Source organism: Rhamphochromis longiceps, linkage group LG23 (genome assembly GCF_057381845.1).
Source record: "Rhamphochromis longiceps isolate RC_006_pf linkage group LG23, R_longiceps_female_GT1.1, whole genome shotgun sequence".
Taxonomy (NCBI): domain Eukaryota; kingdom Metazoa; phylum Chordata; class Actinopteri; order Cichliformes; family Cichlidae; genus Rhamphochromis; species Rhamphochromis longiceps.
In genome coordinates this window covers 33,507,137-33,521,291 of record NC_140578.1, presented here as the reverse complement: position 1 = coordinate 33,521,291, position 14,155 = coordinate 33,507,137, and the positions used below count along the sequence as shown (strand labels likewise).

The following is a 14,155-nucleotide window of genomic DNA, read 5'->3' as shown; positions in this document are numbered from 1 at the left end:
AGTAGGTGTGGTGTTCTTGGGATGCAACTCCGTATTCTTCTTCCTCCAAACACGACGAGTTGAGTTTATACCAAAAAGTTCTACTTTGGTTTCATCTGACCACATGACATTCTCCCAATCCTCTGCTGTATCATCCATGTGCTCTCTGGCAAACTTCAGACGGGCCTGGACATGCACTGGCTTCAGCAGCGGAACACGTCTGGCACTGCGGGATTTGATTCCCTGCCGTTGTAGTGTGTTACTGATGGTGACCTTTGTTACTTTGGTCCCAGCTCTCTGCAGGTCATTCACCAGGTCCCCCCGTGTGGTTCTGGGATCTTTGCTCACCGTTCTCATGATCATTTTGACCCCACGGGATGAGATCTTGCGTGGAGCCCCAGATCGAGGGAGATTATCAGTGGTCTTGTATGTCTTCCATTTTCTGATGATTGCTCCCACAGTTGATTTTTTCACACCAAGCTGCTTGCCTATTGTAGATTCACTCTTCCCAGTCTGGTGCAGGTCTACAATACTTTTCCTGGTGTCCTTCGAAAGCTCTTTGGTCTTGGCCATGGCGGAGTTTGGAGTCTGACTGTTTGAGGCTGTGGACAGGTGTCTTTTATACAGATGATGAGTTCAAACAGGTGCCATTCATACAGGTAACGAGTGGGGGACAGAAAAGCTTCTTACAGAAGACGTTACAGGTCTGTGAGAGCCAGAGATTTTCCTTGTTTGAGGTGACCAAATACTTATTTTCCACCCTAATTTACGAATAAATTCTTTACAAATCCTACCATGTGGATTCATGGATTTTTTTTTTCACATTCTGTCTCTCACAGTTGAAGTGTACCTCTGGTGCAAATTACTGACCTCTGTCATCATTTTAAGTGGGGGAACTTGCACAATCGGTGGCTGACTAAATACTTTTTTGCCCCACTATATTGCAGTTTGTTGCTCATTATAGAGTTGTGCTCAAGTTAATAAGGGTTAAAAGCTACAGTCAACGCGATGTTTGGCTGATCTATGGACTGGAGTGACTTCGAGCATAGAAGGCCGCATGCGCTTACATAACACTGATATCATGTTTTTCTTTGTGATCTTTTATTCAGTTATATCGTTTGTTAAGTTTTAAGTAGTGGCAGTTGATTAAACAACATTCCTTTAATATTACATACCTGATTCAGAGAATTACACACAGATCAACTTAACAATCTGCAAAACCTTGTAGCTGCAATGTTGTGTCTCCATAAGGGACAGTTGGCTCCAGGAGATAAGTGGGAGTCAGTGCCTGTCCTCGAGGAGGAGAGAATGTTCCTTTGCTGTGTCAAAAGTAGTCAACAAGTTCATATTGAAGTGAAATTCATATTATTACAGGTTTTGTTTCTTGGCAATTCTGTGGACGCAGGCTCTGGGCGGAGCCAGGAGTTGAACAGATCTATCATGTCAATTAAATTGATTTCATTCCCTGGCACAGGATGACGAGACTGGAGCGACAACACTGGATAGGAGAAAGTCTGATACTTTCTAAGATATGAGGTCACTAACCTTTTCTTTTAATTTTCTAGCTCCGTTGATTTGACACATGGGAATGTGTCAAAAGGGGGGGGGGGGGGGGGGGGGAGTTGAGTTTTAACATCAAACAAGGGTTATATGAACATTTTTATGACTTGATTTGTGTTTTAATAACTTAGGTATGGTAAAGCTTAAGCTAATAGTGACCCGAAAGGTTTCCGGACTTTTTTAGAGAATCAGTGAGAAGCATAAATCATTATTTCCATGTTTGAGCGTTAATCATTAAAATGAACTGAATAGCGTTTAGAAGATAAAATGCCTGTGTTCATGAGAAGCTGAGTACCACACTGGAGAGGAAACCGTGGGACGGTAGGCGGAAGGAAACACATGAATTTTGTGAAAACGGGGGGCGAATGTTAGAATTAAAATGGCTAATTTGTTTTTGATGTCTTTTGTTAAAATGAGTGGTTTTAATAATTTTCAGACACACCTTGCAAATGTGCTTATAATGAGTTGGCACTCTGTCTTTTGGTTCGGCGTATGTCCCTGGGACATTCTGAATATTCTAAACCAATTCTGAATCACCAGAAGATCAGTAGATAACAACATTAGATTATTAGAGCTAGGGAGAGAGGTGTTTTGGTTTTCTGTCTCTTACAGAGAAAGGAACAGACACCAGACGAGGTCACGGAGATACGAGGATCCCTCGCAGCAGAGACAGACACAGTGACTGCCAAGGCACCAACTGGGTTCAAGTGTCATGGCGTTTGGGCTCGGATTAGTCACCTCAAAAGGATGGATCCCATAAACACAGCAATAACCATGAATGGGTTGGCGGAAATCCAGGAACACCAGACCAACGAGGTTCGAGAGGCTCTTGGTCAAAAGGGGGACACGTTCCTGTTCCTTTTTCTGGGGGACACAGTTGTGACCAGAGGATACACAGATCGTTGTTTGACATCGGGGCAGAATAATCCCCTGATCTGTGTAACGACTGAAGGGTTGTCTAACCCCTGAGGTTGAAGAAAGAAGAGCAGAGGATCACCCAACTGGAAGACACTGGTGGCTGCAGCAATAAAATAAAGGCTAAAAGCTCCTCGGACAGAGGTTCTAGTCTGAGTATGTCTGAAGGGTATAAGGTAGCACCGAAATAAAGCTGTGGAAGAACTGGGGAGTGATGGGAGTATCATCTGTACCTACTATTGTTGTTGTAATAATAGTTTTTCTTGCATCTGAACTGCGCAAACACAGAGGTCATCTCACGTATGGTTCACCCAACAGGGGGACAAAGGGCCTCAGGGGTAAGAAGAAATGAACCCGGCCACACTGGATTACAGGGTGTAGGTGAGCTCTTTATTCTAAAGAGCTCAACAGGGGGAGTGTGGGATTATAATATTATTTTATGCCATGTTAGACCCCTAATTAAAGATTGTGAATTATTATGTAGTTTTAGTTTGCATTATTCTCCTGAATTAGAAGAAGGTGATAACTATTGCATTTTTTAAACTGATTTGCATTACATTAGACTGCTGATTTATTGTGAATGAATGATATTGTTTTATGATGCATTATACTGCTGAGTTATAAGAAATACTGTTCGCAGAAAGTCATCGCCTTATTTGTCTGATTAGAAGAGAACAGAACATACTGGAGAGGTTTTCTGCCCCATCTCAGCAGGAGCAGATAAACAGGGAGCCAAGGTCGTAGCTTAGGCGCTGTGTGAGAGAAAGAATGTGAATGTTTAGGCTTTTATGATTAGGTGGGGGCCACTAGAGGCTATAAGAGTTTGATCAATGCTCCACCATTTTGAGATCTGATGCTGTCTGCGTACGGTGTCCATCTCCCACGCGTGTGATCATTAAAATCATCGTTTGACTCAACCCGGCCGGACCAGTGTTGTTATTTTGGTTTTTCCTCTTGTATCCATCCCCAATATTTGAATCCGTAACAAATCATAGTTAAACACATTTAGTGTAGTGTAATTTCCTCCAAACTTCTGTCATGTGGTGACTTAAACACAGAGCAACATAGAACTGAATGGATCATCTCACCGTAAAGTGTGATCCAAAACAGCTGCCCTATATTTCCTCATGCCACCACTATTTAAAAAAAAAGTTATAAAAATTGTCATTTAATGTTATATCTTACAAGATTCTCTATTGGAGACAGTACAGGTGACAAACATGTATAAAGTCCATTTCTACTCTTGCTGATCACTCGACGATTTTCCTACTGCAACCCTCATTCCTTCAAACAGCGCTTTTATTCTATGCGTAGAGCACTTTGTCTAACTTTCATATGTAAACTCAACACTCTGATGTGAGGGGACAACTTGGGGTTCAAATCTTGTCCAGGGTGCAGAGGGGATTGAACCATCAACCTTCAAAATAGCAGATAACCTACTTTACCCCCTGAGCCACAGCTTCTCAAACAGTACAGAGAGAAAATATTATTTATATAGTTAAAAAAAAAAAACAACAACAACAAAAAAACCAGCCCAAAAAGTGATTTGTCAGTTATAAGTATTTCCCATAACAAATACCTTGAAGGAGAGGGTAGTGAGTGGTATCACTTAACATTTAGAAATGGGTAAATGACCCAACTCCTAGGTATACTGGTGTGGCTGTATCTCAGGTGGTAGAGTAGGTCACCTACTAATTGGAAAGGCTGGTGCTTCAATCCCTTATACCGGACCTTGGTGTAGCCCCTCAGTTCATCCATGTTAGAAAGAAGCCTTCAAACTCAACACCAACACAGTCAGACGCATGTGAATGAGCTAACAAAGCCACCAGATGTGATAGTGTCTTAGTACATAGATGTAAAGCTTCTCTACCTCTGCAGGTCCTGTCCCAGTTTCTCCGACCGGTCCTCTGCAAGCACTTGGTACATATCATCTTCCTCCAGCCTACGTTTGTACCCCGCCCGGAACAAAGGATTCAGCCACCTGAGGGAAAAATAAATCCAAGAGTCAGAGGGAAGTGGAAGCAGATGTCGAAAGAAAGAGGAGAGACCGTAGTTTATGGTTTAATTTAGCTGATCATCAACTCTACATGGTGTTAGAGCCGTGCAAAAAAAACATGTAATATGCTTGCAGCAATGAAAAAAAACAACCTTAAAATGACGTGAGAAATGTGTGGTAAAGCAGGACTTCATAACATGATGGGCTGGAGGCACAGATGGATTAATAGATATACAGATTCAAACAAATAAAAAAAAACCAACAGCACTTACATAAAAGCAAGGATCCAAAATGCAGGTCTTTGTTGCTTGTTTACCTCACTTCGTGTCCATTTCATTTCTTTGTGTGTTTTGTAGTCACATTTTAATGGATTTCCTTTTCTCTCTTGACTCCTGTGTAGTTTATTTTGCACGCAGAAATGTCTCTTTGCACACACAGTGTTTTTCACTGAAGCCGTGCCAGGCCCAAACTGGAACTAATTGCACGCATTTTTGCAGATGCCAAAAAGCAGACACTCACATGACGCCGCAGAACTATCGGGCCCAAAATTGGGACCACTGTTTACCAATGGCTATAGGAGGTGTTTACTAATGATTTACACAGTCAGTCTGTAGATTGTGTTGGACTTTTTTTTCCTTTTTTAAAAAGATTACCACAACTCTGACAAGCTTAGACTCTTTTAAGGGATGCTCAAGCGTCCCTAAATGTCTTCATAGCACCCATTAAAAACAAATAAAAGAAATTGTCTAAAGCACAGTGGACTGACTTTATATGGTTAAGAGACTTAGCTTAAAAAAGCTGTGGATGCTTCTCCTCTAATCTGCTTTTCTACAAACTGTTCTTTAACTTTGGAAAATAGTGGTCAGCAGGACTGAGCCTTTGCCTCAGTCACTACCACTGTGACAGTACTATATTTAAATGTCTAAATAGATTGAGTTTGAAGGCAACATTTTAATATTTATCAGATTGAATTTAGGTTTCCAAAGGTGAAAAGGACTGAATGGTTGCACCATTTTACATAAATATTAAAGCCAATTTATTATATGCATGGCATTATCCTTGGAAACTGAGCCCCCCTAAAGGTTTTAACTTAGACTCGCCCCTGGTGTAACTCAAGGGAGATTCTTTGGAAGAGAAGTAACAGCGCGTTGCCACTGGGCTAGTGCAAGGTAAACACGTCCAATTACCTGTAAAAATTAAAGAGCACAGGTGTATTAACAACGGCTACGTTCTACTCAGGAGGTCCTGCTTCTGTTCGCGAGGTTATAAGTTGCTGGGAATTGAGAAATCAAACTCCGTGAGCTTGACGTGAGTGGTAAAGGAAACCATCGTGTACAAAACAGCAAAAAACAGCTTGATCGTCCACACAAACAAACATCCCATTGCCAGTAAACAATTGACATTTGAAGCGGCGGTATTCAAAATAACTCAACGATAAAGCTTTGAATAAATATATACAGGATGCTTCTGACATTAAAGACTTGCCTAAAGTTTAAATTCTGTAACGAAAACCAGTCAACCGCGTTTTAGCCAAGCACCCGACTTCTGGTTTTCAGCAACTTTCGGTTTAAGCTGTTTTATGGCTCCACTTACTTTAAAAACAACATTTAGAAAACATATACATTTCTCCACATCCTTTATACGTGTTTTCAAGTTTCAACGTTAGCCCGCAGGACGTTTTATTAACTTACCAGAAAAATATCTTGGACAAAAAGTTCGCGGTGGCAGCCGGGTTCGTCTTGGTATCTTCACTGACTTTTTCCATCGTAGCCCACGCTCACACCGCAGGTTCCCTTCAGCTCTTTCCCCTTTAAAAAACTGCTCCTCGTGGCTATGTGCCGTGGCTTTGGAGCAGACATATGTTACGCGGAGGTCAGCAACCTCAAGGTGCGTTACATATCCTGTAAAACACATGGGCCTTCTCCTTAGAAGCGGTCATAAAAAAAGAAAAAATAGAATAGAAATGTCTTTAATCGCTCCGCCCCGTCACACCCAATTGGTTAAAACAGTCGTGCACGCGCACTGACTGTGTGGCTGCGGTGCATTCACGTAACATGTTTAGAATGTCAAAGAGTCCAGTTTACCTATGATTTTTCTTCTTCTTTTTGGTCATTGATGAGGAAAAAGTAGTATTAAAGATACTGCAGATAGTTCTCTTTCTAATATGGAAGAGTCCTTAACACCTTCAGTTTTCAGATGCAGAAGCAATGTGTCTGTGAAGGTTCTCAGTCATCCAGGTCATCGTAGTCAAATGAGCGTCTGGACTTCTTTAATAAAAGAATAAAGCAGTAATAAAGCAATATTTGTACCGCATTACGTTTTAAGGTACAATTGGCATCAAAATTAAGGAAAAAATTGACTTTACTGTAAAAGACCCAGATAGCAAGAAAACATTGAAACAATGTTGAGTCAATATCAGGCTGTGTCATTGAATCAACGTTGAAGTGTGACGTTGACCTAACGTCACTCTTGCACCCTTTTTTAACGTTGAAACAACGTCAGGTTTTGATGTTGAATCAATGTTGAAACCTGACATTGATTCAATGTTATATTTTCTAATACTGTTGACATTGAAACAATGTCAGATTCTGATATTGAAACACTGTTGAGCTATGGTGCTGATTTTCCACCTCTTTCACACAGTTGCTTTTTATTAAAACAACAGTTAAATCATGACTGGAAATCTACCTTTCTTTATAGGTATTTTAACCAATACTAAACTACTGCAATATCCTAAAATAAGAAAGCATTGCATGTGATGTAACAGAGAAAAAAAAATAAACAAAAAAAGGTCAATAGGCATGTTTCGTTTGCTAAATACTTTATTAAAAGACAGTTTCCTATTTACGTTTATATGTTTCACAGAAGTTTGTAATTTTTTACTCCGGGATGGGGATGCATGATGTGCGTCCTGCACCACCCAAATGATCTGGGTGGTATCGGAGCCATTTCTGCACTGCTTGTGCAAAGACAAACTCGGACATAGAGTTTGCCCCTAACTGCTGCGTCAGGCCATCTAGGACAAAAATACACACACACACACACACACACACACACACACACACACACACACACACACACACACACACACACACACACACACACACAAAATAAGTGAATTAGAGCACATGAATAAGCTCTTGTTAACTGTCTTCAGCGGGGAGAAAGTATGTAAACTCCTAGGCTGATAAACATGAAAGTCACCAGGCGTAAATCTGCAAACTGCCGCATTTGATTCCCAAAGAGCTATGAGCGGAAAAAGTGATAAGTCTTAGCATGGTGTGCCGTGTATCCTTTAAAACAAAATAAACATGGAGTCCTCGGGCTGTACAAACTACAACCCGTGGACTAAACAAGCCAAAGACCAAAGACTCCATCTCCAGATTAACCGGACATGAAAGTCTTGTTATTAAGAAAGACAAAGTAATATACCATAAAAATGGTAAAACTTACCAAATATGCATCTGCACAGCGCTGTATCTTTAAATGCCCTTTTTTGCTTTGTCTGGTCCTTGGTTTTTCCCCTGCCCAGTTTAGTACCGAGGCCAGCTCGTTTGTAATGGCATAAGCCATTACACGGCGGACTCGCACCTCCAGTGTGGTCCCTCCAATCAAGGCAAAGCGTCTCACCTATAGACACATTTTAAGAGATGGAATTAGCGTGTCTCATGTCTTAAATGTGTATGCAAGTGCTTGTGTGTTTAATCAACAGGCCGTTGTTATGTATTTAAATCACATCTGACAGCTATTACACTTTATAGTTACAAAGTGTACATAACCTTTATATACTTACCATTGCCTTATTTGCCTCTTGTGATTGAAGAGCTGCCTCTGCATTGTTTAGCTCCTCAATGTTGTGCAAGGGCAAATCCAGAGGCAGTACCCCAGCATCTACCGATTCATTGCAGCCGGTATTGCGGATGGCTCTGACCTCCTCACGGAGTTCGTTAACAGCTCTCGTCAGGTCTGACAGAAAAAGATAATTTTTTTTTAAGTATTTAAGAATACAGACAACTTATCAAAAGTTTCCTTGTGTCACACACAGATATGTACAAAGACACTAGACAGTATTTTATTACCTGGTATTTTCACTCGAGGGGCCTGGGGAAACCATTTCTTTGTGGGCTGCTCATCCTCTGAGTCACTATATGTATACAGGGGATTTGGTCTAAAGAAAAAAAGTTGAAAACGGTCATAAGTAATTACAAATGTGCTTTTGGAATATTTTTTCCTAAAGTTACAGTTTGATTTATAACAACACAAACAGGAAACGGAGATGTGCAAGAAGGTACAGTATACAAGGAATTTTTGAAGTGCACAAGTGTACACGGCTTTGCATTTATAAAAAGTTTACAAGCTTCCACTTTTTGGACTATATTATGTGGTGATATTGCAGTATGCAAGCTCCACATGTATAAAAGACAAGATCATAAATTCTTAGCAATCAAAGATATGTTTGTGAAATAAAAAAAGTTTTACTTGTGCTTTCTTTTATGACTGGTCTGAGTTTCAGCTTCGGACTGAAGGTCAGACATATCACAGTGTTCACTTAGATATTTCTGAAGACTGCGTTCTGCTTCGTGAAAATCTGGAAGTACAAACACAATGTATGGCCAGACATAAATTAGGACACGAAAAACTTGTTATTGTTACATTTATACAACACCAATCCAGATGATACCCACCATGGCTTATTAGAAGTCGGACTGGTGCATAGGTGAGCCATGTTGCACCAGGATGAACTCTCCTCTTTACTGCGTCGTGGATCCTGAATGTGTCTCACGGAGGATATGGAGGCCATGACAACTTCTCCCCATTTATCCATGATCTAGGGACTATTTCTGTACCACCAGTGCTAAACTGCACAATGCACCAGTCTTTCATTTTTATCTTTTTTTTAATTTGGAGTCCTTTTTTGCCCTGTCTAGGATAAACAGGAAACAGATAATTACAATATATTTCATAGTCACTACAAAACTTGATCTATTGATTAAACTAAATAATAAATAATAGCTTAAAATGTATATAGGCAACAATTACAAGCAAACCCGTATATGTAAGCATTTAAACACTGAAGATAATAAAATTAACAGTATTTTGTATAAGTCTGCCATTGTAGGAATTCATAGCACCGAGACAAAAACGTGGCGCACAGTGTGGCGTCAAAATAGGCGCACACCTTTGACGCTGCGTTTTCTCCGTCTTCCTCGTCCACACGTAAATGCTAAACGCAGTTTACGTGTGGACAAAAGGTGCAAACGCAAGTTAGGTGAGCGTGCAGCGTAAAGTTTGAATTGAGTGCGAATCGAAGCGGGTGCTCTCCAATCATTAAAATTAACAAAGTCATTGAACACATTTATACAGTTACCTTTACGTTTATCAATCATATATCACAGATTTACAATTGTTTGTAGTACTATGCTAAAAAGCAACTACAGAGCGAAAGTCTGGGTCAAGCGCCGAGGCGACGGCAAGAACAAAGGAACCCTCGAAGCGTTAAAGCTAGCTTTGTAAGGGAATATAACGGAAAAGTATGAAACGAAAATGTTTTCTTTGTTGATAGACTTTGTTTGCAGTGCAATTTATTTGTTGCCGGATTGTAAGATGAAAGTAGACACAATTTCGGGCTCCCACATTTTATCCGAAACTTTACATTAACAAGTTTTTTTTAGTTTTTTTTACTGTTATTCAAATGCAACCGTGGAAATAACGAATAGAACAAAACTCATTAATTCTTACCTTATACTAATCGTGGTGCAGGCCAGTGCAGTGCATGAACTGATGCCTTCTCCGGTCAATTCCGCTGAGAGTAAATCTAATGTCCCGCTCTACTGTACAAGACAATGGTTACCTGGAGGGATGTACCAATGTGATAGGGGTGCTGCGGAATACTCCAAGTGGTAGCAGCTTTAATTTCCCGCTCAACCATAAATCGATGGTTTTTCAACGTGATTGTTGTCACCTTGTCAACTATAAATAGATCAACAATCAACGATGACAGAACAACAGTGAATCAATGTTATGTCAATGTCAGTGTCAGGTTTCATCAGTATTTCAATGTTGTTTCAACATTGGTTTTGTGTTGACATTTCAATCCTGACGATTCTGATGGTTCAGATGGAAAATCAACATCTGTTCAATGTCTCCTTGCTATCTGGGGAGCTCAAACGTGTCCATATAAACTTCCTGTGTGTCAGATGCTTTGAGCTTATCCTCATTAGTCAGCAAAATACGTTCCTCATAGGGCTTGCCTTGTAGCTGTGAGGTCTCACTTGACTGTATTTAAGTTATGATAACAATGTATCATAAACGAAATTGTGTCTGTCCTGTGGGACCCAACCTGAGAGTTTTCTACTCAAAAGTTTCCATGGCAAAGGAGGTGGCATTTGTTTGCTTGCTTGCTGTGACTTTATGATCCCAGAGGCAAACACACTGATGTGAGGTAGACACAAAGAGAATATCCTATAAATAAAGAGCAGGTTGTTGATGAGCGAGGCTGTCTGACATTCAAGAGGTGTTTCCTGCTTTGACATAAAAGACCAGAGATAGAAAAAGAGAGCAGGGACTAAAACACCTACCTCCTCTCCTTCTCTCACTAATTTCCCCTTATTCACTGAAATTCAGTCAAATATAACCAGGGTAAATGAATGTCCTGACAGTCTCAGTCTAATGATAACAAAGCTGCATGTTCATAGCTTCTAACCTCACATGTTACTTTATACTACGGTTGATGTTTAGCTAGCGCTGACTGGGAGAAAGGCCAAAAGAAGAGAAGCCAGCAGGAGATTATTACAAGCAGCTGAGCTCAACCCAATAACATTCATCTAAACTACTTTCGCTTGCTATCCTAAGTTGTGTGGCAGGTCTGCTTAATTTCTCACATGTTGTAGTTTCAGGTTATTTTCATTTCTTCAGTGCTCAACAAGGCAAAGGTGCATTATTTTCACAATTCTTCAGCATGCTTTATTGACTTGGGTCAGGGTGACCAGACAACTGCCGCTTACAACATATACATTACACTATAAACCAAGGGGATGGTTCTGTGGGAAAAACCCAATAAATCAGCAGTTTCCCTCCTGTCGTCCTGGGACCTTTTTGTACCACTTTCTGGTTTTAAATGCATGCCATTTCCACTGTGTTCAGTGGAATATAACCAAACTTGCCAAAGGATTTTTTTTTTTTAATTTTAAAATTTCAGTGTGAATTTCTTAAATCAGCCTAAAATGGCTGAGCAACAGAAATCCTCACACCCTTTACTCTAGGGACCATTTTCGGCCCCATTGACTTCCATTATAAACGCTATTTTTCATCCCAAAATTATTATTATATGATTTTATTTATTTTTTTTGCTTTGGATGTCAATGAGGACTCAGGGCCTTGAAATTTTAATTTTTATATTTGTCCACCAGGTGGTGCAATTTTTTCACTTTTTGGCCAGTGAACGAAATGAAGTAAATTTTCGTATTTATTCCATAGACTTTCTGCTGAATAAATGATAATTCTGTGTCACTAACAGTCTTAGACAATGGGGTGTATGTGTAAAAAAAGAAAATAAAGGTTTTTATGCCTAAAAAAAGAAAAAAAATACACATGCACACACACACGCGCACACACACGCACACCTTTTTTCCCCTGTCTTTTCTCTTAGGCCAATATGCAATACAAAAACAATAAATATAAAAGCTGGAACCAAAGCCAAATTAACTTTATTATAGAGCTGGGCGATATGAGATTTTTTCATATCACGATATGTTTTTTTCATTTCAGGCGATAACGATATCTATCACGATATGAGCCAAATAACTATATTTGTAAGATTTAAATGTGCCGTTGCTCACAAGTAAAATGTGAAATAATCAGCAGCTTGTTTTTATTTAAATATTTATTTCCCATAATAAGTTCAACGGGGTAGATGTACTTAAGGAACATGAGACTTTTTCAGATAAATAAAGGCAAATATTGCAAACTACACAAAAGGCAGCCGCTAAAGCGTTTAAGTTTCAAAATAGAACAAACGAAACAGACTAAATTGTCAATTCCACTTAGAAACAAAATATTAATTCTAAAAATAAATCTAAGTTTGTTTTACAGAAGAACAGACAAAACTGACTAACTTTTGTCAATATCAAATAAACTGAGAACTAAAAGGAAATTCTCAATCTCTCCTTGTTGTATAGCTGAGCTTTTCAAACACTTTTAACAGTTACTTTAGTCTGACAAAAGCCGAATGAAGAATTAGCGCTTCCAGTCAGAGACTGAGGCTACGTCCACATGTACACGGGTATTTTTGAAAACGGAGATTTTCCGTTTTCGTTTTAAAAAAGAATCCCGTCCACACATAAAGGCAGAAATGAAGGAAAACGCTGCTATGAACATGCCAAAGCAGCAGGTGGCGCTAGATTCCTAACCGTGCAGAAATGTTGGCCAATCAGAAGTCTAGAAGCCTCGGTGGGAAAAAGTAAACAAAGCTGGGGCATAGAAGCAGAACAGAGTCGTATGTGTGGAGGGACAGTAACTGTGTGTATATGTAAGCATTTAAACACTGCAGAGAGTAGAATTAACAGTATTGTAGAAATTCATTTCACCGAAACAATAACGTGGCGCACAGTGTGACGCATGCACCAGTTTATTGTATTTGCAGACTTGCTTTCGGCACAATTTACAGTGCACGCTACTCTGTTTTTTGTCAGACTTGAAATAGCCGAAATACCTTCACACTACGGAACTTCTTTGGCTCTTCCGTTCGACAATCTCTCCGGCATTGGAACCATCATCTGTTTTCTCTTCGGTCACGCTCGGTTGATTTTTCTAGTCGGCACACTCTTTTTTTTTTTTTTTAAATAAACTTTATTTAACAAACAATGAGTATACAACATACGAACAGATGAAGTATACAAAACAACAGAACATGAACACACAAAGCCAGGGGTAAAAGAAAAAGGTAACAATTATAAGAATACACGCAAAAATTCACATACATAAATTGTTTTGAGAGCCTTTTTGTTGGTGGAGTCTGATATTGATTGTATGTACATTTCCACATCCTTAAAATAATGACAGAAATATGGTGTTTTGTTAGTAAACTTACATTTATGGATATAAAATTTAGCTAAAAGTATTAACAAATTTATCATAAAAAAACATTTATCATGCTTCTTGGGGAACTTAAAGAAACAGAATAAAACATTTTCCCATCGTAAAGAAAACTCCCTTAAAATATGGACAATAACAAACCCGCTAAATTCCTTCCAGAATCTCTGTGTAAAAGAACAGTACCAAAAAAGATGTGTCACAGTTTCTGGATGATCCCCACAGAAAGTACAATTAGTATTTATGTCCCTTTTAAATTTTACCATGTAGTGACTGGCTGGATAACATTTATGTAGAATTTTAAATGAGACTTCTTTTACCTTATTTACAATCAAATATTTATGGGGGACCATCCAGACTGTCTTCCACTTGATATCTGGAACAAATCGGTTCCAATAAGATATTATATATGGGAGAGAGACGATATCTTCTTGGAATAAACTACGTATTCTTTTATTGCTATTACCAAGTTCCTGTGAAAAGCAGATTTTTCCTATTGGTGACTCAGCTGGACCAGAGAGAGTGACTGAGGTAGAGATCGAGCTGTCAGTGTTTTTATATAACATTAAAGTCCCTGAGGGTATGGCACCAAGCACCATTGAGAATTCCTGAACA

General features: G+C 39.4%; 2 protein-coding genes across 2 annotated transcripts in view; both read right to left on the bottom strand.

Moving 5' to 3' along the window:
* Positions 1-6,402, bottom strand: part of LOC146642420 (ATP-binding cassette sub-family C member 4-like) — a 61,176-nt gene extending 54,774 nt beyond the window's left edge. The window contains exons 1-2 of the mRNA XM_085397696.1: positions 6,142-6,402; positions 4,325-4,435 (exon numbers count right to left, since the gene is read on the bottom strand). Of these exons, the coding sequence (XP_085253822.1) occupies positions 4,325-4,435; positions 6,142-6,215 (185 nt within the window). The 5' untranslated portion in view covers positions 6,216-6,402. The remainder of the gene's footprint in view (positions 1-4,324; positions 4,436-6,141) is intronic.
* An 852-nt stretch (positions 6,403-7,254) lies between these two features.
* On the bottom strand, positions 7,255-10,307 carry LOC146642419 (uncharacterized). Its single transcript, XM_085398396.1, has 7 exons — positions 10,190-10,307; positions 9,136-9,374; positions 8,930-9,038; positions 8,530-8,618; positions 8,244-8,416; positions 7,904-8,080; positions 7,255-7,466 (listed from the first exon to the last, which is right to left on the bottom strand). The coding sequence occupies exons 3-7, from the start codon at positions 8,983-8,985 to the stop codon at positions 7,458-7,460; spliced, it is 504 nt and encodes a 167-aa protein (XP_085254522.1). The 5' UTR covers positions 8,986-9,038; positions 9,136-9,374; positions 10,190-10,307; the 3' UTR covers positions 7,255-7,457.
* Positions 10,308-14,155: the final 3,848 nt, after the last annotated feature.

Coding starts and splice junctions, on each gene's coding strand:
- LOC146642419 (XM_085398396.1), bottom strand. CDS start 8,985: ATGTCTGACCTTCAGTCCGAAGCTGAAACTCAGACCAGTCATAAAAGA. Junction 8,417..8,529: donor CCCTCGAGTGAAAATACCAG/GTAATAAAATAC, acceptor TTTTTCTGTCAG/ACCTGACGAGAGCTGTTAAC. Junction 8,081..8,243: donor AAGAGGCAAATAAGGCAATG/GTAAGTATATAA, acceptor ATGTGTCTATAG/GTGAGACGCTTTGCCTTGAT.